Source organism: Scylla paramamosain, unplaced genomic scaffold, assembly GCF_035594125.1.
Source record: "Scylla paramamosain isolate STU-SP2022 unplaced genomic scaffold, ASM3559412v1 Contig41, whole genome shotgun sequence".
Taxonomy (NCBI): Eukaryota; Metazoa; Arthropoda; class Malacostraca; order Decapoda; family Portunidae; genus Scylla; species Scylla paramamosain.
This window is the reverse complement of record NW_026973706.1, coordinates 719,672-742,505: the sequence shown is the minus strand read 5'-3', so window position 1 is coordinate 742,505 and position 22,834 is coordinate 719,672. Positions and strand designations below refer to the sequence as shown.

General features: G+C 40.2%; 2 protein-coding genes across 17 annotated transcripts in view; one reads left to right on the top strand and one right to left on the bottom strand.

Moving 5' to 3' along the window:
- Window positions 1-711: 711 nt before the first annotated feature.
- LOC135098039 (protein lin-54 homolog) overlaps window positions 712-22,834 on the top strand; it is a 77,258-nt gene continuing 55,135 nt past the window's right edge. For 9 of the 16 annotated variants that reach the window (XR_010266488.1, XR_010266487.1, XR_010266485.1 and 6 more), the window contains exons 1-14: window positions 2,405-2,621; window positions 13,989-14,144; window positions 14,635-14,803; window positions 14,988-15,190; window positions 15,621-15,854; window positions 16,228-16,416; window positions 17,157-17,276; window positions 18,678-18,773; window positions 19,001-19,129; window positions 19,775-19,945; window positions 20,182-20,351; window positions 20,584-20,821; window positions 20,988-21,187; window positions 21,660-21,838. Coding sequence is in view for 2 of the 16 variants with exons in the window: in XM_064000222.1 (XP_063856292.1) it covers window positions 2,598-2,621; window positions 13,989-14,144; window positions 14,635-14,803; window positions 14,988-15,190; window positions 15,621-15,854; window positions 16,228-16,416; window positions 17,157-17,276; window positions 18,678-18,773; window positions 19,001-19,129; window positions 19,775-19,945; window positions 20,182-20,351; window positions 20,584-20,821; window positions 20,988-21,187; window positions 21,660-21,838 (2,278 nt within the window). In the remaining 14 variants the exon portion in view is untranslated. Of the gene's footprint in view, window positions 1,650-2,404; window positions 2,627-13,988; window positions 14,145-14,634; window positions 14,804-14,987; window positions 15,191-15,620; window positions 15,855-16,227; window positions 16,417-17,156; window positions 17,277-18,677; window positions 18,774-19,000; window positions 19,130-19,774; window positions 19,946-20,181; window positions 20,352-20,583; window positions 20,822-20,987; window positions 21,188-21,659; window positions 21,839-22,834 lie in introns of those variants that run through there. The other 7 variants (XR_010266492.1, XR_010266493.1, XR_010266489.1 and 4 more) reach the window with 7 other exon arrangements.
- Window positions 3,835-12,138, bottom strand: LOC135098035 (uncharacterized). Its single transcript, XM_064000212.1, has 4 exons — window positions 11,984-12,138; window positions 7,105-7,301; window positions 6,344-6,499; window positions 3,835-6,003 (listed from the first exon to the last, which is right to left on the bottom strand). Exons 2-4 carry the CDS (start codon window positions 7,298-7,300, stop codon window positions 5,558-5,560), a joined length of 798 nt encoding a protein of 265 aa, XP_063856282.1. The 5' UTR covers window position 7,301; window positions 11,984-12,138; the 3' UTR covers window positions 3,835-5,557.

Below are 22,834 nucleotides of genomic sequence, written 5' to 3'. Positions count from 1 at the left end.
TACTACTACTACTACTTTCACCACTAAACCTTAACACTCACCCTTCTTCCTTCCCTCTCCCTTTTGCTATCTCCCCTCCCTTCCCCTCTTTTCCTCCCCTTTCTCTACTGTCCCTTCTTCCTTCCCTTCTCACCTCCTCGATAACAGTAATGAGGGAAGAAGTAATTAAAACATGAGGACTTTCCCTGTCTGTGTGTGTGTGTGTGTGTGTGTGTGTGTGTGTGTGTGTGTGTGGAAGTGAAGGAAATGACTCCACGCAACTCCACTTCCTTCTCTTCTTTCTCTTCCTCTCTCCCTCAATCTCTCTCACATTTCCTTCCTTCCACTTCCCCTCACCTCCCTCATAAGGCTTTCTCCCTCCCGACTCCCCTCTCCCCCTTTACCCCTCCTTTCCCTCTTCCCAATCACATCTTCTCCTTCCATCACTTCCCTTCTCATCAGTTTTTCTCGCTTCTCTCTTCTACCATTTTCGCTCTCACATCCCAAATATCCTCTCTTCCTCATTGCCCTTTCTTCCTTTTCTCATCTTCTCATTAGCCCTCTTCCTCCTTCTTTTCCTCCTGTAAATTAATGTTCCTATCTATAATGATAAAACAACAATTAAAATTCTCATCAATAAGAAATTAAGTGAAATAAGAAGTAGTTTTTATGCTCATGAAGTAAAATACAAACTTTCCTTACGAGATGATATTACAAAACTTAATTAAAATACAGATAGAGAAACGGAGATGGAAGAAAGAAGTGTAAGCAAAACCTGTAATTATCTGTACCTGAGGGGACCTAATGGACGCTCACACCTGTTCACCTGTCCTATTAACCTAACTTATTCTATCCACTTGTCCTATTTAATCCACTTGTATCATTTTCTTGACCTATGCACCTGTTCTATCCTTCTGTTCTGTTCTGTTCACCTGTCCTATCCACCTGTCCTGTCCACCTGTTCCACCCACCTGTGCTATTCTGTTCACCTGTCCACTCATTCACCTTTATGAGTAGCGGGGCCTCTTCTTCAGTGGCTCCTCATCATCATCTTCTGAGCGCACTATGATGACGCTGTCCTCTTCCCTACACAGCCTCAGGTTCAGGCTAAAGGGGATTGAGAACAGTTTTAAAGGAGTCGAGTCTGAGGTTAAGTGAATCGAGTCAGAGTCAAAGGACACCGAATCTGAATTTAAGGGAGTCGAGTTTGCGTTTAAGGGGGACGAGTCCGAGTTAGAGGGAATCGAATCCGAATTTTGAGGAATCGAATCCGAATTTTGGGGAACTGAATCCGAAGTTAAAGGAATCGAGTCTTCATGTGAGGGAGTCCGATCGCCCATCACGCCGCTGGACGAGGAAAGGAGACTGATCCACCAGGCCACTCCATTGGGCGGCCACTTCACTGCGTTACTCCACTGCCCCACCAGCGCCTGCACGCCCTCGGAGGAGACGTACCAGACCCGCGTAGGTCGCCATTCGGCCCAGTCGTCCCGCCTCTGGAAGAAGACCATATACCCCTCATCCTCTGGCCTCATGGGCCACGTCGGGGGAGAGATGGTCGTGGAAGAGGACGAGGGCGGTGAGGTACTCGGGTCCTCAGAGAAAGAAGTGGACCTGGTTCTCTTTGGCATGTTGGTTTTCAAAGGACTCGTCAAAGTGTTGTTCTGAAGGTGAATGTTAAAGTAAAACGCTCCTTTATACTTTGTTTCTCCACATTTTCTCTACACTAGCTGGCTGTCGTGGTACAGGAGAGTGTGGGTGATAGCTGGGTTTTCAGTGCCTCCTTCACCCCTCTGCGTCTCACCTTCTACAGCAGAACCCTTCATTATTTACCAGTCTATTTTTCTGTATCTTGCTAGTTGTCTGTCCGTCTGTCTATCTATCTTTCGTCTATGTCTGTCTTTCTAGTTGTATGTCTGTCTACCTCTTTATCTATCTATCTAGAGAGCGGAAGTAGCTAAGAGGACCGGGAGATGAGGGGGTAGGTGACGGGAGGGGGAGAGTGGATGGAGGTAGGAGAGATGGGGAGAGTGAGGAGCAGAGGAGAGAGGAACGGGGCACGAGAAAAATGCAGGGAGATGATAGGCTGTCGTTGAGTCACCAGAGAGCGGACAGACGAACAAGAATAATGCACAATAAATTACTCCACAACAAAGACAACATCAACATTGACCTTACTATCATCCCCGCATTACATTACACAACATTAAATATGAGCTGAGTCAGTGAGTAAGTAAGATAAGGTGAGGAAGTATGAATATTTTAAGTATTATCCTTCCTCCGGCAACGTGTACCTTTTGTCTCGACTGAAGCTTCGAAACACTAATTAAAACTCACAGCAGCTCGTCTTTCCCACCTATACACACTCAAAAACTCACCTAAACCTCACTCAGATAACCACTTCACCCTTATATTCCACCTACAGCACTTCATGATCCTTAGTTGCATTGAAATCGCCTGTAGAAGACTCACGCATCTGGTTCGCGCACATTCCGAACAAATGAGACAGTACCAAGGCCACATTCCGTTCACTTTCCTTCCTGCTCCTCACCGCGTGTGTTCCTGACCCTGTGCTCGTATTATCGCTAAATTCCCGCATCATCCTGCCTCTCCCAGCGATGGTCGGCTGTTTTACGTGTAGTGTAAGGTATAGTGATGTTGCCCTGAGTTGTTTTTTGTCAGTGTAGAGTATCTAGCATGCAAGTATTAGGGGTTTAAGTGAAGGTGTCTCTCTTTCAGATAGGTATTCCAGCACTGTTCTATTTTATATTGTCTTCCTCCTCTGACACATGCCAAAATGATAATCACTCCCAGTGTTGTTGTGGATCAGGGATGCTGTAAACTTTCCAGTGACCCAGCTGTGACCACACTGAATGTTTCCATTTGTGACTCACAGTGCAAGGGGCCAGTCACACCCTGCCCTCTAAAGACAACTCTCTCCCTTCACACAACTCTACTCTCTCCCTTCACACAACTCTACATGTACCTAATATGCAGACACCCTTCACTCAGAATTCAAAATTTATGATGGTGGCTCTTACACAAGCTTTGGAGTCCCTGTCTGGGAAGGAGACCACAAATGTCCCCAGGTCGGACTCTTCTTCAGGTATCGAACCTAAGTGTCTTGACATCCTACTCAACTTTTTCTTCATTAATTTATGCAGCATTTGCCGCCTTATCTAATTTTCAATCTGTAGAACACCACCTCCCCTCTAATAAGCCTCATCTTCTTTTCGTCACCAAAATGCAGGTGTCTGAGCCAACTGACAGTAGCTCCTTCTCTGTTCCGTCCTATTTTCTCCATATTCATTTTTAATCCAGAGCTGGATGTTGCATCTTTGTAGGCAATGACATAACTTGCTCTTGTATCCATCCCAGTGGGCAAATGTCACGTAATTCACGTGGAATACACGTGGATCCTGCACGTGGATTACTCATGGATATTTGATGGAAAATGCAAAATCGAATTCACGTGAAAATGAACACGTGGAATACACGTGTACAAATTCACGTGTAATACACGGTAATATCTGGTGGAATAATCCATGTGTTTATTTATCCGTGAATTATCTGAGCTTTTGTAGTTGATTCCAACAAGTTTGAAGGCTGCATTATCGTGCTCTGGTAATCTGCATGTCATCAGTGCATCCAGTCTCTCAGTATATGTTTCTGTATCATTTACGTAAGCTATAGTCAAATAGGCTATTATAAACAGAAACATATCCTTTACGAGACCGCACATTGTTGACAGGCAGGCTGGTAGAGCACGATAATGCAGCCTTCACACTTGTTGAATGCAACCATAGTACTGTGCAATTTCAGAATACAAGGTAGGCATGTAAAAAATACAAGTAATACAGAAAGTGTGTATATATATATTCTTCAGTCTTACACTTTTTCATAAATTTAATAATCTTCATCCTTGTAAAAATATCAAAACCAAAATAATTTCCATATTTTATGAAAAAAAAAAAAAAGTTAGTGCTTGCATTTTTATATATAAAGGCTTTCAAGATATCTGACTTGAATGAAGAATAACTGCAATATATAAATGGATGATCCCAGTAATACAAAAAATTAAAACTTTGTTTAGCCACAATCCATCCATAGCCTGACACCTGCTCCTATGCATTACCTCCCCATGCCATGGTCCAGAACAGCAGAAACCACCCTTGAACTGTGAGGGTGACCATCCGCCATCCCGGGCCACGACTCAATAAATGGGTTCCCATGGCACTTGTGCCTAGCATTATCCCTGGGCATGTGCCACAAGTGGGACTATAAAAGGTAGAGAAGAATGGGCAGATCCCCAGCCTAGTGTCACCCTAAACAGTAGAGGTATATAGAACAAGAGAAAGACAGAAATGGCTATGGGAAGTAAAGGACACCAACCCTCACTCTGACAAAGAGTCAGCCCACCACTCGGAAAAGTAAGAGAACGTAAAAGAAAATGGACAGAAAGCAAAGGGAAATGAGAAGGGAAAATATGTCAAGCGGTAAAAAGACCTGCTATGGGCTAGTAAAAGAGATCCCCACCCAGGGCCAGAATCAGTTGCCTCTTACGGCACACAGCCGACATGGAGAGGGCTACATTCTAGTATCTATGTAGCCCCAGGGGGAATATATGCAAAGAATACCAGGCCTGCCACAAGTACACAATATGCTTAAAACAATACAGACCACAGTTGTCAATGAAATTAAGCATTTTGTGAATTGATACTTGTGTAGCTCCATACTTTTTCATTTACGTAAAAATACATGGGAACCTAAGTGGTAGGCAAAAGCAAAATTATAAATTAAAATGTTATATCTATTACTAAATTACAAAATAAATAACTGTTAATAATACTAGTTTGCTTTTATAATCTGAGATCATTAATATCATCTCACATAAATATCATGAGGTAATATCCCAATCGGTTCAAATTTTACAGCAGTAAGTCTCTCTCCACATCTTAAAACCATTCTTAAGCTTGAATCCCATAACGACAAGTTGAAAGAACCAGGACCAGGTTAGCGTGGTGGCGGGAACAGCTTGTCTGAGGTTCGGTTCTCGGCGGTCCTGGTTCTTTCATTCTTAAGCTTCTCTAACATCCCCCCTTATACTGTTTACACATCAATAAATTTTGTCATTCTGATAGAAAAAGAGCTTCTTTAAGAGAGAGAGAGAGGGGGGAGGAAGGGAAATGTACACATAGTTACAATATATAAGGTCATCTGTGTACAATCAGTCATGAGATAAATTTACCAGCATTTTTTTAGTAACATACAAAATGAAAATACTTTATCTAGTCATACCCACTGCCACCAGAAGTCGAACCCGGGTCTCTTGAGTGAGAGCCAGGCAGCAAGACCCCTACACCACAGTGGTGTAGTGGTCTTGCTGTCTGGCTCTCACTCAAGAGACCCGGGTTAGACTCCTGTTGGCAGTGGGTATGACTAGATTTTTCACTGCGCTATTGCAGTTCATCTTGGTATGAAAATACTTTACTTCACCAAGGTCATGCATGAGACAAAGATTGGTTTGTTTTAACATTCTTGCAGATCTTAACTGATTGTAAGTACCATTTTACATCAGCTAATTTTCATTTTTCAATTTTGGAGCATTACGCAATTTTGCTGCAACTATCATTTGTATTTCTGTCACATTTGAATCTGAGAACTTTTTAAGCACGTCACCTTGGTCATGGCTTCTTCTTCGGTGAGGTGTGTCATGGTGTCTCCTGTCATGGTGGTCAAGATTGTCACCTCGATCATGGTTTCTTTTTTGGTAAGGCGTGTCATGATGTCTCCTGTCATGCTGGCCACTGCCATCACTGTTGTCAGATGACTTGGATGTCTTGCTGGATACCGAATCTTTTGTTGCACTGCACTCCATCATCCCATGGGTTCTGGTGGACCGCATATACAAAGACACCTTAGGAGGAGGTGTTGGAAGTACAACCTGTGAAGGAGCAGAAGCTACCTTATCTTGAGAGGTTGTGACCTGTGGCTTCTGTGAGGCTGGCTTCATGTGGACAGCTTCTGTGGAAAAATCATTACATATTACAAAGACACGAAAAAAAAAAAAAAACTGTGAAAGGGCTTGGTGTTGGGGGCTGTCAAAGACAAATAAAAGGAGTCAGTGAATAGTCCGGGGAAACCCTTCACCTGTAAATGTTTACAGTCAGACACTTTGTAGACAAAAATGAGATTGAAGAAATTTGCTAACCAAACCACTTTGTGTTTTCCCAGCTATCCCCCACCTCTCAGTTCTCTCAGTTTGTCAATCTAATTATTAATGAACAATAGTATTGCTGTTGTATTCACTGTTATGATTTTCTTCTTTCATAAATTGTTTTCAAATATGACCAGGTATGCCTACCATGTAAGTTTTCACTGCTGACAAAGTCATCAGGCAGATTTTTCTTACAACGTTTTCTCCTTTTTCTCATGAGTAGACCTTCATCAGGATCACTGTTGCTCTCAGAACTCTCCACCGTAGATGTCAGATGGTAGGTATCGCATTCTTGAAAACTATCTGAGGGGAAAAAAAAATATATATATATATATATATATATATATATATATATATATATATATATATATATATATATATATATATATAGCGTTGATGAAGTTTCTTGAAATACTTGGGTTATGAACAAGACGTACTCAGTACCATAACTTTATTTTGCACTAAGTTTCGCCACTCAGACTGCTGGCATCTTCAGTCTAATAGAATAAAATACATATTAAATTTACAATTACACCAAAATACTTAAAATATTATAATATAAGATTCCACACCAATACCTCTTATATTAGCCTGAAGATGCCATCAAGTCTGAGTGGCGTAACGTAGCGCAAAATAAAGTTACGGTACTGAGTACATCTTGTTCATAACCCATATATATATATATATATATATATATATATATATATATATATATATATATATATATATTGCATACCTCGACCACTGCCCATCTCAGGCGCCAAACATTTCATTACCAGCCCTAAATTTTTGTGACATTTATCTCAATCAGGTACAGCTAAAAGGCAACAAAAATGAGCATTTCTGAGGTGAATAAACATGAAAGTGAACGTCATCCAATAACAGCAAGATAATAGTAAAACACCAACCAGAAGTGATCTTCACTTTTTTCAACATAAACTTTCTCCATGATGCAGGGTCTGGTTCTTGCTGATTATGAAGGGCATTCTCAGCATTAACTCCTTGTGGCCAAAACAAGGTTTGGTTCTCTTCTAATACCCAGCTGGATGGCACCACACCCTCTTCTTCTTTCTTACCCTCCAACCAAACTGCTCGTTTCCACATTCTAAATATAAAATATAATTAATCAATGGGCTATGTTCATGCTTTGCATATTTTGTTTCATTAATAACATCAGCAGTAAGATATTCAAGTACGAATAATACAATATTTAAAAGCTAGGCATGTTGGCAGTTTTACCTCTTCAGATAGGTATATGACAAGAATAAAAACCTAATTTCTATATTTTAAATGTAGTATAGAAACAATTACCCATGTCTCAACCTGACAAAATCCTCTTCATAAGCCGAAGAGCAGCACTCCGGGCTGTACTGGCACACAAGGCACAAGGGAGATGAAGAGGAGAGTGAAGATGCAGATGAACAGTTTTGAGATAAAGAACAATGGCCATAAGAGAGATACATAACAAATACAACTTGTGTATGAAGACTAAAATCCTGCAGATCTGAAACGTTTTGCTTAACTTCTCTTTAGTAAACACATATCAGTCATGAGAATACACCATGTACAACTGCCCACCTAACTGGAAATGTCATGTTCAACTGGTACTAAAACAACACCATCTTTGTATGGCAATTTTATCACCTTTCTATGCAGCTGCTCTAAGTGAATTACTTTCTTTTTTAAATTACTCTTATTTTTCATAAACACAATGTTAATGAGTTTAGAATTGCATGGTTCAGTAAAAAAATTTTCAGTTTGGCTTTGACGAAGAACATCACATTCATAGTAGACATCATTTTTTAGTTTCCTAAGGAACACAAAATCTTCATTTTTTAACATGAAACAATTATTTTTGTATTTTGTAGATATATATATATTCTGTGATTAGCTTCTGTCACTTTTGATTCATTAAACATTTTCTTTTCTGCAAGTCTTTTGAAAACTTGAGAAACTGGATTGTTTGATGACCTCACTAACTGCTTTATTTTGTGAAGTTCATTCTCGTATGGGAAAGCACAAATGTCATTAAGGGAACACTGGTAATTCTCTACATCATCTACCAAATGAAGAAGATTATGAACATTATATACAATAAAACTTTGACCATATATATATCTCGACACTGTTGTACAAAACACTTAAGTAATTCTCTTGCATATGGTAAGTAAGAATTTCGTATTTCATCATTGGAATTCAATAAAACTGATAAGGACACAGTAAGCAAAAGACTGTTTTTGTATATAATAGGAACAACATCTTTCAGGACAACAATACTTGTGTATAATATATACTGTCTAAATTCGGTGGCCTTCCAGCAATCAATTACAGCTAGTGATCGTGGCTGTCTAGCAAATTCACTTGGTAGTTTGTTGGAAAGACTCTCTAAAGAAGAAGAAATTAAACTTATTTGAAGCTGAGAGAGTTTGCATTTCTTAGAACCTCTTATGAGGAAAAGTAGCATTCTTCTGGTAACACCAAGGCAAATCATATGCATGTAATCCAGTGGAAACCCTTTCACGCAAGATATTCCATACTGAATCAAAGGACTTTTTCCTAACTGATGAGAATCCCTGTACTGTTCCTGATTGAATTTCTCATCAGATCTTTCATTACAGGGTTGTGCAGAGTCTAATACAAGAACATGTGATTGCCAGGTTCCTTTAATTTCACATCTCTCACATGAGTAATACCCATTGTGCCCTTTTATGCATTTGATAAATGAGCATGCAGGTGCATCACAAATAAATGCAACTATTCTTACTGCCAGTCTTTTCCCTTCAAAAACTAAACCATTTTCAGAAAGTTGCTTATATTCTTGAAGAAAATCTTCCAAAAAACTGTCAATAGAATCTGGTTTAGTCTTTCCACAATACAGAGCAACTAATGCTGGCTTAAAGCAGCTGAACTTTATCAGTATAGGCCAGAACTGTTCATTGCTTGATTTATGTAAAGGAATACCATCTATGTTTACACTGAGTTTAACGGAATAATTTTCTTTTACAAATGCTGGATGAGTCTTCAATATATTTTGCAAACATGAACCAATCCCAAAATAATAATAGTGTCCTCCACATTTTTCTAATACCTCTACATACCTTGGAGTTTCCATCAAAGTGCGTGAATCTTTAGGTAGATTATGCCCATTATTCCTCAACAGCTCCAATAATTCATTTGCTGCCTGGCGTGTAATGTTATTTTTTGATGCCCATAAAGCTAATCCTTCTTCAAGTGCCAAATCAGATATATGGTGGTGACTCTCATCATCTGTGCTTAATTCTTCTGGTGCAGTTACTATCAAGGGGGATAAGGATGTACTTTCACAACTGTCCTGGTCAGAAAAGCTTAAAGATGGGTCAGAGTTATTATGGTAAAGTTTGGGAATTTTGGTGTTTTGATGAACCCAGTCAGCTTCCTCTTCACTACTACTAACCAACAGTTCCTTGAGCTCACGTTGTATCTGCCTGTATCTTTTATGGTAAGACATAATTAATTGAGAAGAGACTGTGATCAAAAGTCAGGGAAAAATAGGAGAGTTAGAGTAGTGGTTTAGTACTCTGAAAGATAACAAATGAAATATATTAGTTTAGAGTACACAAAAACAAATTAAAGTAGTTCTGCAGTTTACACAAAACACAGAGTAGCTTAAAGATTACATACTACAACACAAACGAGCTCAATGATTACACACAACACAAAGTAGCAAAAATTTGCCTTCTGAAGAGAGTTTCAGTATGACAGTGATATAGGTGATCAGTCAGACTTTAAAGGTCCGTAAAGTAAATTTGAAGCAGTACATCATGCATAGATAGAACATTCAATAAGACATTATATATACATACTCACTTTAAGTTGTCTCAACAGAGGGAAAGAATTAATGGATGGAGTAGCTACCACCAGTTACAAGTTGAGGTTGATCCAGCCCATACAGTAGCAGGATACGCTCTTCCTGAAATTAATTGTTACTAATGGTCTGTCTGTGCAAATTTCACATCACATCCTAGTAAAATTAATTTCCTAAGTTTGAAAACATTCTATCTGACCTCTTCAAAACTAGTTACTATTCAGTAACTGATAATTTACAGACAAAAGTGGTTTTACCACTACACACATGAAAACTACTGCAGCTATATTAACAGGCTTAGTATGCATATGGGGAAGTAGAAATAATACCAGTGATGTTTCTGGCAGAAATGCCATAAAGAAATTGCAAACACTGCATTTTTAGCATAATGCATCCCAGTTAAAGAAAAATACATAGCTATATACATTTTCGCTGTCACTAAATTCATAACAGTATATCATGTTAGTAGTACTATAAGGTGTATTTCTGTATTTTATTATTAATAACGCATCATAAATCACTAATAACCACACAAGTGAGAAGTGAAGGGATCAAAACCCTCATGGTAATTGTGGGTCTTGCCAAATTTGCCCTATGTGGCTTCCTCCACCCTAAAACTCCGCCTTCCCGCCACGTCTTAAAGTTTGTTGGTGCTGGGAAAACGAGGAAAAAAACAAACCAGTAATAACGCCGAGAAAGGACTCTACACTTTTACCCATAATGACTACTTGAACAAGGAAGGGGGTGGCAAACCCTTCCTTCCATTTTGGCAGGTAATTTCTGGAAAGGTTAGGTTAGGTTAGCTTAGGAAATCTTGGGTTTGGTTAGTGAACAATAATTAAGGCAATCATCTAAACTTTGTATATACTTGGCCTAAAATATTTTGCAGAATTATTATAGCAGAGGTCAGATTAGGATTTTCGGGTTGAAACTACTTTCTTTTTATAGATTTCGATGTGCTATTTATAAATTGGCAATTTTTTGGTTCGTAAAAAAAATACTTGCCCCTCACCACCACCCCAATACTTCGAATCAGGTTAGGTTAGTGGGTTAGGTTTGGTTTGGTTTGGTTAGGTTATTTTAGGTTAGGTTAGGTGGGGAAATGAAAAAAAAATTGGTTATTTTAGATTGTTTTAGATTAGGATTCATTAGTTTTAGTGGTAATATTTTACTTTAGCTACACCAAAAGATTACCTTACCTACGGCCTTGTTTGCCTTACTGGAGTCTTACATTATGGTTAAGGTTTCTATAAGTGTCCCCGCCGGGTCTCTATCCCCATTACAAGGTAAGATATTGCATTAATTGAATTAATATTTATCTTACTTTACGGGGTTCTCGAGTGTAGAGGTGTTAGACCTGTTTAATAAATGGGTGTCTTAATGACAAAAGATCTTCGGCCATGTATTCAAATATAAATAAGCGTTGTTCATTACCCCAAAACCGTGGCAAGACGGCCAGGTAGGCGAGTGATATGTGGCGTTAGGTTATGTGCACCCGACTATCCCTTGATGTTTGTAAATACTTTGGGTGTATAGCACACTTTCCAGCCATTTCTTCAGTTTATAGTCCTCTGTTCTTTTAAAAAATTTCCGGGCTGGCGTGCTAGCCATTGTGGGGTTCCCTCGGGAGCCCAACCAGGTAAGAACCACTCCACTCAGGCCCCACCCCACTCCACTCCACCCCGGTAGGGTCATCTCTGGATAAGAGGTGACGAGCACACCTATCACTAACGTAGGGCAGACAGGCGTCTTCTCGCACAGCCGCTGCAACTCACATAGCCCCTAGAGCAGATGAAGAAACACTCTAGGACTAGATTCACTGCCGCCTAAAAATTCTTGTCCAACACTCTCTCCAATCACGCTCTCCCTTTCCTTGTACACTCCACTGACATCCTACACTTTGCCCACAGGTAATCCTCACACTTGAATACATCACTACATACCTGCTATTTGCTAGCACAGCCACGAAAGGCTCCAAAACAGCCTGAGACTTCCTGAACTGTCCCTGTCTTTCCCACAGTTTTCGCGCCAACGGCCGAGGCTGGCAGCCTGGCACGTACAAGGCAGACCATCCGAGCAGCGCGTTGCGCAAACTCCCTCGCCCTATTATTTTAGCTTACTATGGTGATAGTTCCTTAATATATTCCAACAATGCTACCCTGAAATCTATTTCATAATACATAATATGATTACTTTGTGGTTTGCCAGCATTTACGGACAACAATAGAGAAAAATTCAAATTCAAATTAAAATAATTTATTGATGTAAAGAAAATAAATACATCAGAGAGAGAGAGAGAGAGAGAGAGAGAGAGAGATGAATACTCAATTTAATCTCCGTGTTTCAGTGACTGCATGGTGCATTGCCTGGCGGCCGGGTAGACTATTTGATTTAGCGGGCAGCTCAAAATTTTGTAGCCTATATATATGTATGAAGGTTGCGAATATATGGATTATCATTAGTAGGCTACAGATGAAATATAACAACTAAAATTAATCAAGGTGGATGTATAATGTTCTGGACTGACCTTATTTTTACTATTTTATTTTAAATTTAATGTTAACAAAAGCATATAATTAACGCCCAGAATGCCATTTTTAGTAATGTATTATCACGTGAATTCAAGTACCAGATTTATGCGTGTATAAAATTACTAAAGAAATCACGTGATTTCTTTTTCCAGTTATTCACGTGAATCTGGTAACCAGTTATCCATGTGGAAAAGACGTGGAAATTTAGTGAATACTTGCGTACTCAAGATTTCACCAGAAATCCATGAATAATCCACATCGAATTCATGTGCCGTGCCCATTGGGATGCTTTTCATCCTCCTCCTCCTCCTCCTCCTCCTCCTCCTCTTCCTCTTCCTCTTCCTCTTCCTCTTCCTCTTCCTCATCTTTGTCGTCCTCCTCCTCCTCCTCCTCCTCCTCCTCCTCCTCCTCCTCCTCCTCCTCCTCAACATCGACATGATGCTACCTTCTAGATAGCTATCTTCTCTTCTTCATTGACTCTCAACTGTCCCCTTCTTCTACACTGAACATCTTCAGTCTATCCTTTACTTATAATATAAACTGGAAACTTTGTCTTATTTCTAGCTAAAACAGCTTCTATAAAGTTAAGCCAGTTTTTTTTCTTATCTCCTCCAATTGCTGATTCTGTACAGGGACCTTATCCATCCATGTAAGGAGTATGCCTTACATGTATGGGGAGTTCCACTCATAACACTGTAACAGACTTTGCAATCTCTCTCTCTTTTTGCCACAATATTGTGTCTCTTGCTGTCTTGTACCACTATTTTCATGCTAACTGCTCTTCTGATCTTGCTAACTGCATGCCTCCCCTCCTCCTGCAGCCTCACTTCATAAAACTTTCTACTTTCTCTCATCCCTATTCTATCCACCTCTCAATTGCAAGTGTTAACCAGTATTCTCAATCATTCATTTCCTTTTCTGGTAAATTCTGGAACTCCCTTTCTACTTCTGTCTTTCCTCCTTATGACTTGAGGGAGGTTTTGAGACACTTATCCTCCAGTTTTCATGATCATTTCTGACTGTTTAGGGACTGGCACCTCAGTGGGCCTTTTTCTTCTAATTTTGTTGGCATTTTTGTCACATTTTACTGACATGCCACACATTCCAAGTGCACTTTCATTGCTCTCACTGTCTGTCCTATTCACCACAGCACCTCCCGAACAATAACATGCATCTTAAAGATGTATGAGATCTTGTAATTTATTCAGCCATATTGGCAATAATGCACCCTTTGACTTGATTGGAGTTTAGAGGTGTTAGTCACATGATGAGTTGGGAAGGTGAACAAGTGTTAGTACCTATCTGTACAGAGCCTGAGCTACATTTGTATCTATATTTATCCAATTTATCCCTTTGTTTGGTAGTTGGTGTGTTTGTGTGCGACATCGCCAAAGATTATGATCCTGCTCATCCACAGACAAAGATGGCAGTGAGGGGGGGCAGCACAGTGTTCATTGATGCCTCGGCACTTGGGGAGCTGACGAGCCAGCTGACGTCCCAAGACCTAGAGAGTCTTGTGGGCAACATCCAGCCGGCAGACTTGAAGGCTCTGCAGGAGGCAACTGAGGGTCATGTGAGTATTACTGCTTACAGAGGCAAGCTTTCAGATTTCACTTATTTTTGGTGTATTACTAGCAGTAGTCAGAGGATGCTGGGGCAGTGATGTAGGTGAGAGGAAAACAGGTTCTTTTCAATGATTGTGGTGGCAAAGTGTGTTGAATATTTTGTGAAAGATAAGTTGCCAATAGAGGACATGATTGAGATCATAAGGAATTAGATACAACAAAAGCCTAAGAACTGGAGAGATAGATTGAATACAACCAAAGTTGGGTATTGAAATCCTGTACTAGATCATTCTCAAATTTTTTTTACTAGACTTCTCAGAAGTTGACATTTCTAACATTTCTAAAAACTGGCAAGTGATCAAGGTTATTGTATTTACCATGCTGAAATCCTGCACGCCAAGAAGTATTATAATTGCTATGCATTATACACTATTCTTAGACAGTGATCCCTTAGTGTTGTTAGTGATCCCTAACTATTACTCTACTTGTTGATCCCAGGTGGTGGACACTCCTGGAGTGCTCATCTCTGATGGGGTGACAGTGGGCAACATTGTGGAGGTGGAGGGTGTAGAGAGCGGAGTGCTGGAAGAGTCTCAGCAGCTGGACTCCCATGCTCACCACCAGCCAATGGAAGTGGACACCCTCACTGACCATGACCAGGTCATTGGTGAGTATCAGCTGCAGATTTGTCATGGCCATACAAGGACAAAAAAAATAAATTTATAGTCCTTTCAAGCACTTATACGTAATTGTGTGTTGGCCTTGATCTCTATCCACAGGAGGCAATATCAGGGAATGTATCACTCACTATTGTCTGCTGTGTGTTACATACTTTTGGTTCTCCCGCACAGGTGAAATGGACATGCTGCAACAGGGTGGTGAGCTGATTGGCATGGCAGGAGAGGAGATGTCCACAGGCGGTGAGGCTGCCACCACCTCGGCTCTGCTGGCTTCTGTGTCTTCGGGTGACTCCTCTTCCTCCCAGATAGTTTCAGAGACGCCACAGCTCATAAAGAGCAGCTTGGGCCAGTTTGTAGTTCTGCAGCAGAACCAGGTGAGGCTACAGCTGCTTCTGTAGTGCTACTGTAGTGTCTTATTTATTCCTACTATCTTTTCATTGTACCCTTACTTGCAGTAGTCTCCCTGTTTTTTACATTATGGCTAGATGTTGCAAAAGGTGACAGAAACACATGAATGTAGGGACTAAGGATGCCTTCTCTGTACTTTTATTCCATCATTTATATTAGGTGTGGCAGCTTTTCTTTGCCATCTCAATACCAATATATTGATGTGTATATCAGTAGATCCAGGCTGGACCTGTCAGGTATTGACTGTACATTTTATGTAGTAGTAGTGTGGGAATTACAGCACCCAACAAATAATGGAGAAATTTCTGAATGTTTTATCAAAATTAGTAATATTTCTCAATGAGACGGAACTCAGGAGTAAAAGCAAGGTGACCAATTTTTACTTATATATTTCAGCAGAATAACATCTCTATTGGTTCTATGGCCAACCGAATCATCACATCGGGCGGCCAGGTGGTGAGCACAGTGTCGGGCCCTAGCAGCAGCAACAACAGCAAGCCGGTGGTGGTGAACACATCTCAGCTCAGTGGGGGAGTGAGGCAGCAGATGGTGGTCACCTCGCAGGCCCACCCAGTGCGGACGGTGCAGTTCAAGCAGTCATCGCAGACCCAGTCACACAACAGCAGCGGTGTGAGTGGAAGCCGTGTTTTAGGAGAGTGGTCTGTAGTCTTTGAAGTGTTCCCTTTAGCTCTAGACAGAAAAAGCTTCATAACAGGATACATGGTGATTGAGATAAGCTATATAGATATATAGTTAATGCAGGGACTTGTGGTTTGTTGATTCTTGCACATACTCTGGAAGTACAGCTTATTAGTCAGGACTTTTCTGTACTAATCTTTAAAATGTTAATGATGATTTCCTTTACCCTTTTATGAAGAATGTGAATCATAACTGATTGACCATAAACCCTCTTTGGTTTGAGAGCATATAGGACTTGTGATGATGTAGCTGTGAGAGAAACGTTTCCAACTGACATGCTGACATGCCTGCCTTGCCTGTGCAGACGGTGACCAAGGTGATCATCGGCAGTCAGGCTGGCGGGGGCATGAGCAACATTGGGAGCCAGCAGGTGCGCCTCATCACCAGCCAGAGTGGTAATACTGCAGCCTCCCCTGCCAAGCTGACCTTGCAGCAGGCACAGCATGTGGGCTTCTTGCCATCCTCCAAGCCACAGGGCCAATCTCCAAACAAAGTCAGGAAGGAACACTGGTGAACCTGAGTTTTGTCTTGATGCAGCATTCTCTCTCTCTCTCTCTCTCTCTCTCTCTCTCTCTCTCTCTCTCTCTCTCTCTCTCTCTCTCTCTCTCTCTCTCTCTCTCTCTCTCTCTCTCTCTCTCTCTCTCTCTCTCTCTCTCTCTCCAACAGAATGACACCATCACCCTGCACTCATTTTCCTCCATTTGATGAAGTAGACTTAGCTAAGATGAAGATCAGAGCTAGATGTAATTATGGTAGGAATAATAATAATAAGGTGATTAAGGGATATCTCCAGAAAAAGTGAGGCATCAGAAATCCCAGAAAGGTAAATGGAGTTGTGGTGTAGCTCCAGCTTCCCTCTTAAATGCCATCAGAAAAATTGAACAGAATTCTGGATATCATTCTGCAACTACAAGAAGCTATGTTGGTAATCTTTAGAGGTCTGAAAGTAGACAGGGAAAGAAAGTGTAAAGATGAATACAATTAAGGAGACATTCCCCAATAAAGTGTGAGGATAGATTGTTAGAATATATGAGAGCAAGGACAAGAGAGTGGTAGGACAGTAGAGTGCAGGGATGAGGTGCATGGACAGGTGCAGATGGAGACTTTTGCCATGGCCATCCACATCCTGTAAGGGAATTGCCAGAAACAGGCATCTCTGTAGATTAGATTCGAAGAAAGAAGCTCCGTGCAAGGAGGAAGATACCGGTTGTTAATGTAGCCTCCGTTCAGCAGATTGTTGTGCAGCGGGTGAGTATGGGTGGAGTGTCCCCTGTGAAGAGTCCCAATAAGTTGGTCCCTGTGTCCTCCAAGTCACCCACCAAAATTGCCCCAGCCCCTCCTTCCACACAGCAGGTGGGTTGTCCGGCAGTGGCTGCTTTCCTCCCTGCTTGTCTATAAGGGGCTGCCATTATTGTGTGTTTCATCAGCAAGCTCCAGCCTTTGTCTTGTTTGTGCTTCTTTAAGTCTTATTTCTATATTTATGCTATTTTCTGTATGTGAATATATTTTTCTTATTGGAGGTTCCATTTTAAAAATATATATATGATAAGAATTATGAATCTTTAGGTGAGATGTCACAGAGAAAAGCTGTATGCATTTTCATGAAGGGATGGAATATTGTGCATTATTAGCCAACATATTACAAACAAGGCTTTACATGCAGGATGGGCAGAAGCTATTGTGCAAACTCTTATACATAGGAATACAAGATTTAAGCAAACTTCTATCTGTAATTCCCTACATAAGTTGTCATTGTTAATTATCAGTTCAGCAACATTACCATTTATCCCTCTAAACATTGTTATGGTGCAGGATTGTGTGTTGCTTGGCTATGAATGGTATGAATGGCTGCCTGTGACTGGTGGCTAAGTGCCAGCCATCCTAAAGTGCAGTTAATAGTGTAATCATTTGTTGAATTTTCTAACCATCCTAGAAACAAGTTATGTAAGCATCAAGTAGAGAGTCGTCAGTGGATGCATCCAACATTCATCATTATTTATATTGCTTCTTCGTATTTGAGGAGTTGAGATTAATATTTAGGTATGTCATGCTTCCATATTGCACGATCTTGTTTTTTCCCTAATTTTTCAAGTAACTAGATTTATCTTCTCAGACTTCAATCATGGTTTATTTTTCCATTTTTTTTAATTTTTAGTAACTTTGGTAAATCACATCTAATAAGGAACAAGGAGGCAGCGTTTCATATGTTGTGCCAGCTGTCCATCTTGTCCATGTCATTTGCTGCTGGTGACCTCTGTTTCCCTTGTGTACTAATTTTGTGACAGCCACCTTGGTACCTCTTCTTGTAATCTACTGCTGTTCTCTGGGTCTGTTAGTCTTGTGATGACTTGCCGCATGTTGATCTCGATGGTCACATCTCATCTCTCATCTGTCAGGGTGGTGATAGCTCATGTGTTTGATTTCTTCTTGGTGATTCTTGGGTTACAACAGATACACTAAAATTATGACTCCCTTAAGTCATCTAAGAGATTATAATCTGTATCTACATATATGTAAAAATGAATGTGTGAGTGACTTCCACTCACTGTTCATTATTAGAATGTATGCTGTGTGTACTTTTTTCAGCCAGGAATTCATCATAAATGTTGTCATCCAGCAATTTCTGTATTTCACAAAATGTTGCCCTCACTTAATACTTTGTTGACACAGAAGGACTATCTGATATCCTGTGTATTCTCATGCCAACAGTTTAACTGAGGTGCTTAGAGTTGTATCTGGACACTGTCTTTGCAGATTTTAACTCAAGTGAGCAGTGGTGGAGCTGTGAGGAACATTCTTTCAAGTCCTCAGAAGATTGTCATAAAGAGCAATATTCCTCAACCTGGACAGGTGAGTAGTGTTGTGTGGCTGTGCTTGTTTCATTATGGCAATGTTTGCAGCACCATGAGGGAAAGTTGAAGCTGTGAAAGAGATGTGCATGTCAAACTGGGACAGGGATGTAAATTAAATTATTTGTAAGAGAGAGAAATGTAAGTTTTGAGTTGATAGTGGGAAAGGGAGAGTTGGGAGAGTGATGTGCTGTTGAAGGGGAAGCAAGTGTCTGGTGTCTTCCTTAGGGGACAGTGAGCACCGTCCGGAGTGGCCAGATTGTCACTTCTGGGGGACAGCAGGTCATCAAGATTCCAGCCAATCAAGTGCAGCAACTGACAGCACAGCAGCAAAATGTGCAAGTTCTCTCCAATAAGGTTTTTTTTTTTTTATTGTTATTGTTAACATTTTAATTTGATTTTTGTTGGTTGAATAATTAGTTAATGTAGGAATGGCACAAGAATCAAGAGTGTGTAATGTGGTAACAAGCTGTCTGAATGGGGCATGTGCAGTGACAAGATGGGTGGCTGAGGTCAATGAGAATGTGTATGAGATGTGGCATGAGCAAGTGTGGATGCTGTATAAGTTGTGGAGTGGTGAAATGGGTGAAGAGGAACACACAGACATGGTATGGCTATATTGAGATGAAGAGCAAAGAGTTTGTAAAGAAAGTGCATATGAGTGAAGTTGAAGGTGCTAATAGGAGGGTAAGGTCAAAATTAAGGCTATGCCCATTGCTCCCAATCAGACTGTAAGTTTGACTTTGCTCTTACTGTTATGATTACCATGCTGTGATGGCAGTGTTGGTATGGTATGTAGCAGTACACATGGCAGGTAACTAGCCATGGGTAGGATGGTTACAGTACTGTATACTTGGCATGCACCTCTAGTTGAAACTAATTCCCCCTTTGAAATAGTAGGACCAAATAAATGATGAGTTGGTGTACATGTAATTTTTTCTCATGTTGAATTAAATTGCTTCAAGTAACTTCAGTCTTAATCCCCTCACCACTCCTATGCAGGGGAACAAGCAGCGGGTGATCATCCCAGTGTCCGGCTCAGGCTCGTCCAATGTGTCAGGTGGGATGCCTCAGACCAACCTGACCCTCCCAGCCTCTGCCCTGCCCCCAGGAGTCCTTTCCAACACCCAGCCAGGTTCAGTGGTTATGATCCCAGCTCACTACATGTCACAGGTACCTTGGTGCTCACACTGCAGTTGTCACTTACACCAAGCTATCATATTAACACTTAGGTGGCAGGTGACATACTGGTACATCCTGCTTCTGGTGGACCTCGTATTTGGGAGATGTTTTATTGCGTCTCTGTAATTTCTGGTGCACTCTTCATCATGAAGAAAACAACAACAAAATATTTCAAAATTGTTACCTAACATAGGATAAAGTTTAAATTAAATTCTGCTATGTTATAGCTTCAGTCAAACACTACAAGCAACAGCACAATTCAAGCATCAAACCAGATTCCTCCAGGAACCATCATCCCACACACCACAAAGCCACAGCCTTCTCGCACAATCATTGATGCAAATGGGATCAGACCAAGAAAACCTTGCAACTGTAAAAAGAGCCAGTGTCTTAAATTGTGAGTATTCTTGCTTACTTTAAAAAAGCTCCCCTCCACCATATCCTCTTCATGCCTTCCTTCTTGACATCAGAACTACAAAAAAGCTCATTGAGTCCTTTCCTATCAATACACCGGTACCCATTTTGAGAATGTATGAGTAAACTGTTTTCCCACATTGGTGGTTCGTCAGCATGTGGCGAAATGGAGGCTATTTTGCATGTACTGAAGTAACCTTTTCTTTCTTCCTTAGATACTGTGATTGCTTTGCAAATGGAGAATTTTGCAACAACTGTAATTGTGCAAACTGTTTCAACAATTTAAATCATGAGGAGGATAGACAGAAAGCAATCAAGGCATGTTTGGATAGAAATCCCCAAGCTTTCCGGCCAAAGATTGGCAAAGGTGGAAGCGATAATGAAAGGAGACACAACAAAGGCTGCAACTGTAAGCGGTCTGGGTGCCTGAAGAACTACTGTGAATGTTATGAGGTAAGTGTATTTTTATGGATTATTTTTAGTAAATGCATAGGTGGTATTTGTTTTGTTGCTGTCAATATTTTGTAGATACAAAAGGCATCTTTTACCTGCCACAAACAAAATATATAGTAATTACTTGCACCATTTTATCATTTAACTAATATGTGATTATTTGCAGGCCAAGATCCCATGCTCCAACATGTGCAAGTGTGTGGGCTGCAAGAATGTGGACATGACACCAGCACTGGAGAGGAAGGGACTGATGCAGCTGGCCAAATGTGCTGAAGCACGGGTCAATCAGCAGAAGGCCGTTAAATCAAAATTACCTTCATTCTCACATCACTCACCCAATAAAATGATTCTTCCTACCACTTCAAAGTAAGCATTACTTGAGTACTTCAAGACAAATTTTAAACCTAAGAAATGTTGGCCCACTTGTAGCAGGAAAAGAGCATCTGAGGAGCCATAGTAGTTTTTGCAGGATATCAAAGAAGCCATGAAGTTGCTTTGGTAATAGAGCTATTGCTTTAATCTTTCCATAAATACCATACATCTCTTAAAAATTCCAGTTTGTGGTAAGATAACTATAAGATGACTTATAGCACATAACAAACAGTGAGATACACAGTCCTCAAGAAGAATTTGTCACAAGTTTTTATGAACACAATGTCATTTGGGGAAGAAAATTCAAGCAGAAAAGAAAGATTCTAGAGGATGTGTGAAAGTAACAGAGAAAAAATGATGAAAATGATAATTTGTGTTATTTATTTAATTTATTAATTTACTTATTTATTTATTTATTTATTTGTTTTATTTTTTATTTTTTATTTATTTATTTTTTTTTTTGCAGATCTGGTTACTATCGAATGAACAAGGAGGTGGTGGAGGCAACATGCCAGTGTTTGCTAGCACAGGCAGACAAGGCAGAGGGAGCCTTGGTGTCAGCTGCTCAGTTGGAACAAACTGTCATCTCGGAGTTCTCACGATGCCTAATGCAGATCATTGGCAGCTACACGTCACGATCTAGAGGTCAGTGAACAGAGTGCTTCGTCCCTGACTCACCTTTTCCGTGCACTGCTGTACATTTCTGTTGAGCACCACATTACACCTCATGCCATTAACATTAAACTGTGAAGATATGAAGACACTATGGTTGTGTGTGAGTAGTGCTTTCATGCATATCTTTTCAGTTTTAGTTAAGCTAGATAAATACATGGCCAGATACATTGAGAAATACATAAGTAATAGTGGAGATACACACAAAAATTAAATAATAAAGTATTGCAATGTTTTTTGTAAACTAATGAAGTGGTTTGTTGTCTTTCAGGGCTGGGTGACACGTAGCACTGAACTCAATGCATTGATATTATTTTGTGTATTTCAGTAGTATGTTGATATGGCAGGTCATTTTCCCTCACAAGAAATGCTCCCAAAATGAGGCACAAAAGTTTCTAGTTTTTGTTCTCATCAGTGTCAGGTGTTGGATAAAGAGCCTAAACTGCATTTTGCTAGACAGTTGATCATTTCCTTGTTTTGCTGGAAAAAAAAAAAAAATAATAATAATTGCCTGCAAATATGTTGCCAGTCAGATGAGCACAGCCATGTGTCAGTGTTCATCACTAATTTATATCAATCTCTCTCTCTCTCTCTCTCTCTCTCTCTCTCTCTCTCTCTCTCTCTCTCTCTCTCTCTCTCTCTCTCTCTCTCTCTCTCTCTCTCTCTCTCTCTCTCTCTCTCTCTCTCTCTCTCTCTCTCTCTCTCATTTTATAAAACAGCACTTCTAGGAATGATAAGGAAAGTAAATTGATGGTTTACATGCAGTCCTGTTTTGTATCAGTAATGTATTCAGGGAACCCCAATATTCATAACTTTATTTTGTTTTATTGTGCATTATGTTATTTCAAGTAATATATACAAATATATAATATTTTACATTATTATATAAGTATTAATGCCTGACAAATATTTTTTATAACTTAACAAGATTCTCTTCATGCTTAAAAGTCTTCATTCATGAGTTTCCAC

What these genes read in the sequence shown, in the direction of transcription:
- LOC135098035 (XM_064000212.1), bottom strand. Translation starts at nt 7,300, where the DNA reads ATGTGGAAACGAGCAGTTTGGTTGGAGGGTAAGAAAGAAGAAGAGGGT. An exon ending in AAAAGTGAAGATCACTTCTG is followed by an intron (nt 6,500 to 7,104) that starts GTTGGTGTTTTA and finishes TTTTCCCCTCAG; the next exon opens with ATAGTTTTCAAGAATGCGAT. An exon ending in CAGCAGTGAAAACTTACATG is followed by an intron (nt 6,004 to 6,343) that starts GTAGGCATACCT and finishes ATTTTTCCACAG; the next exon opens with AAGCTGTCCACATGAAGCCA.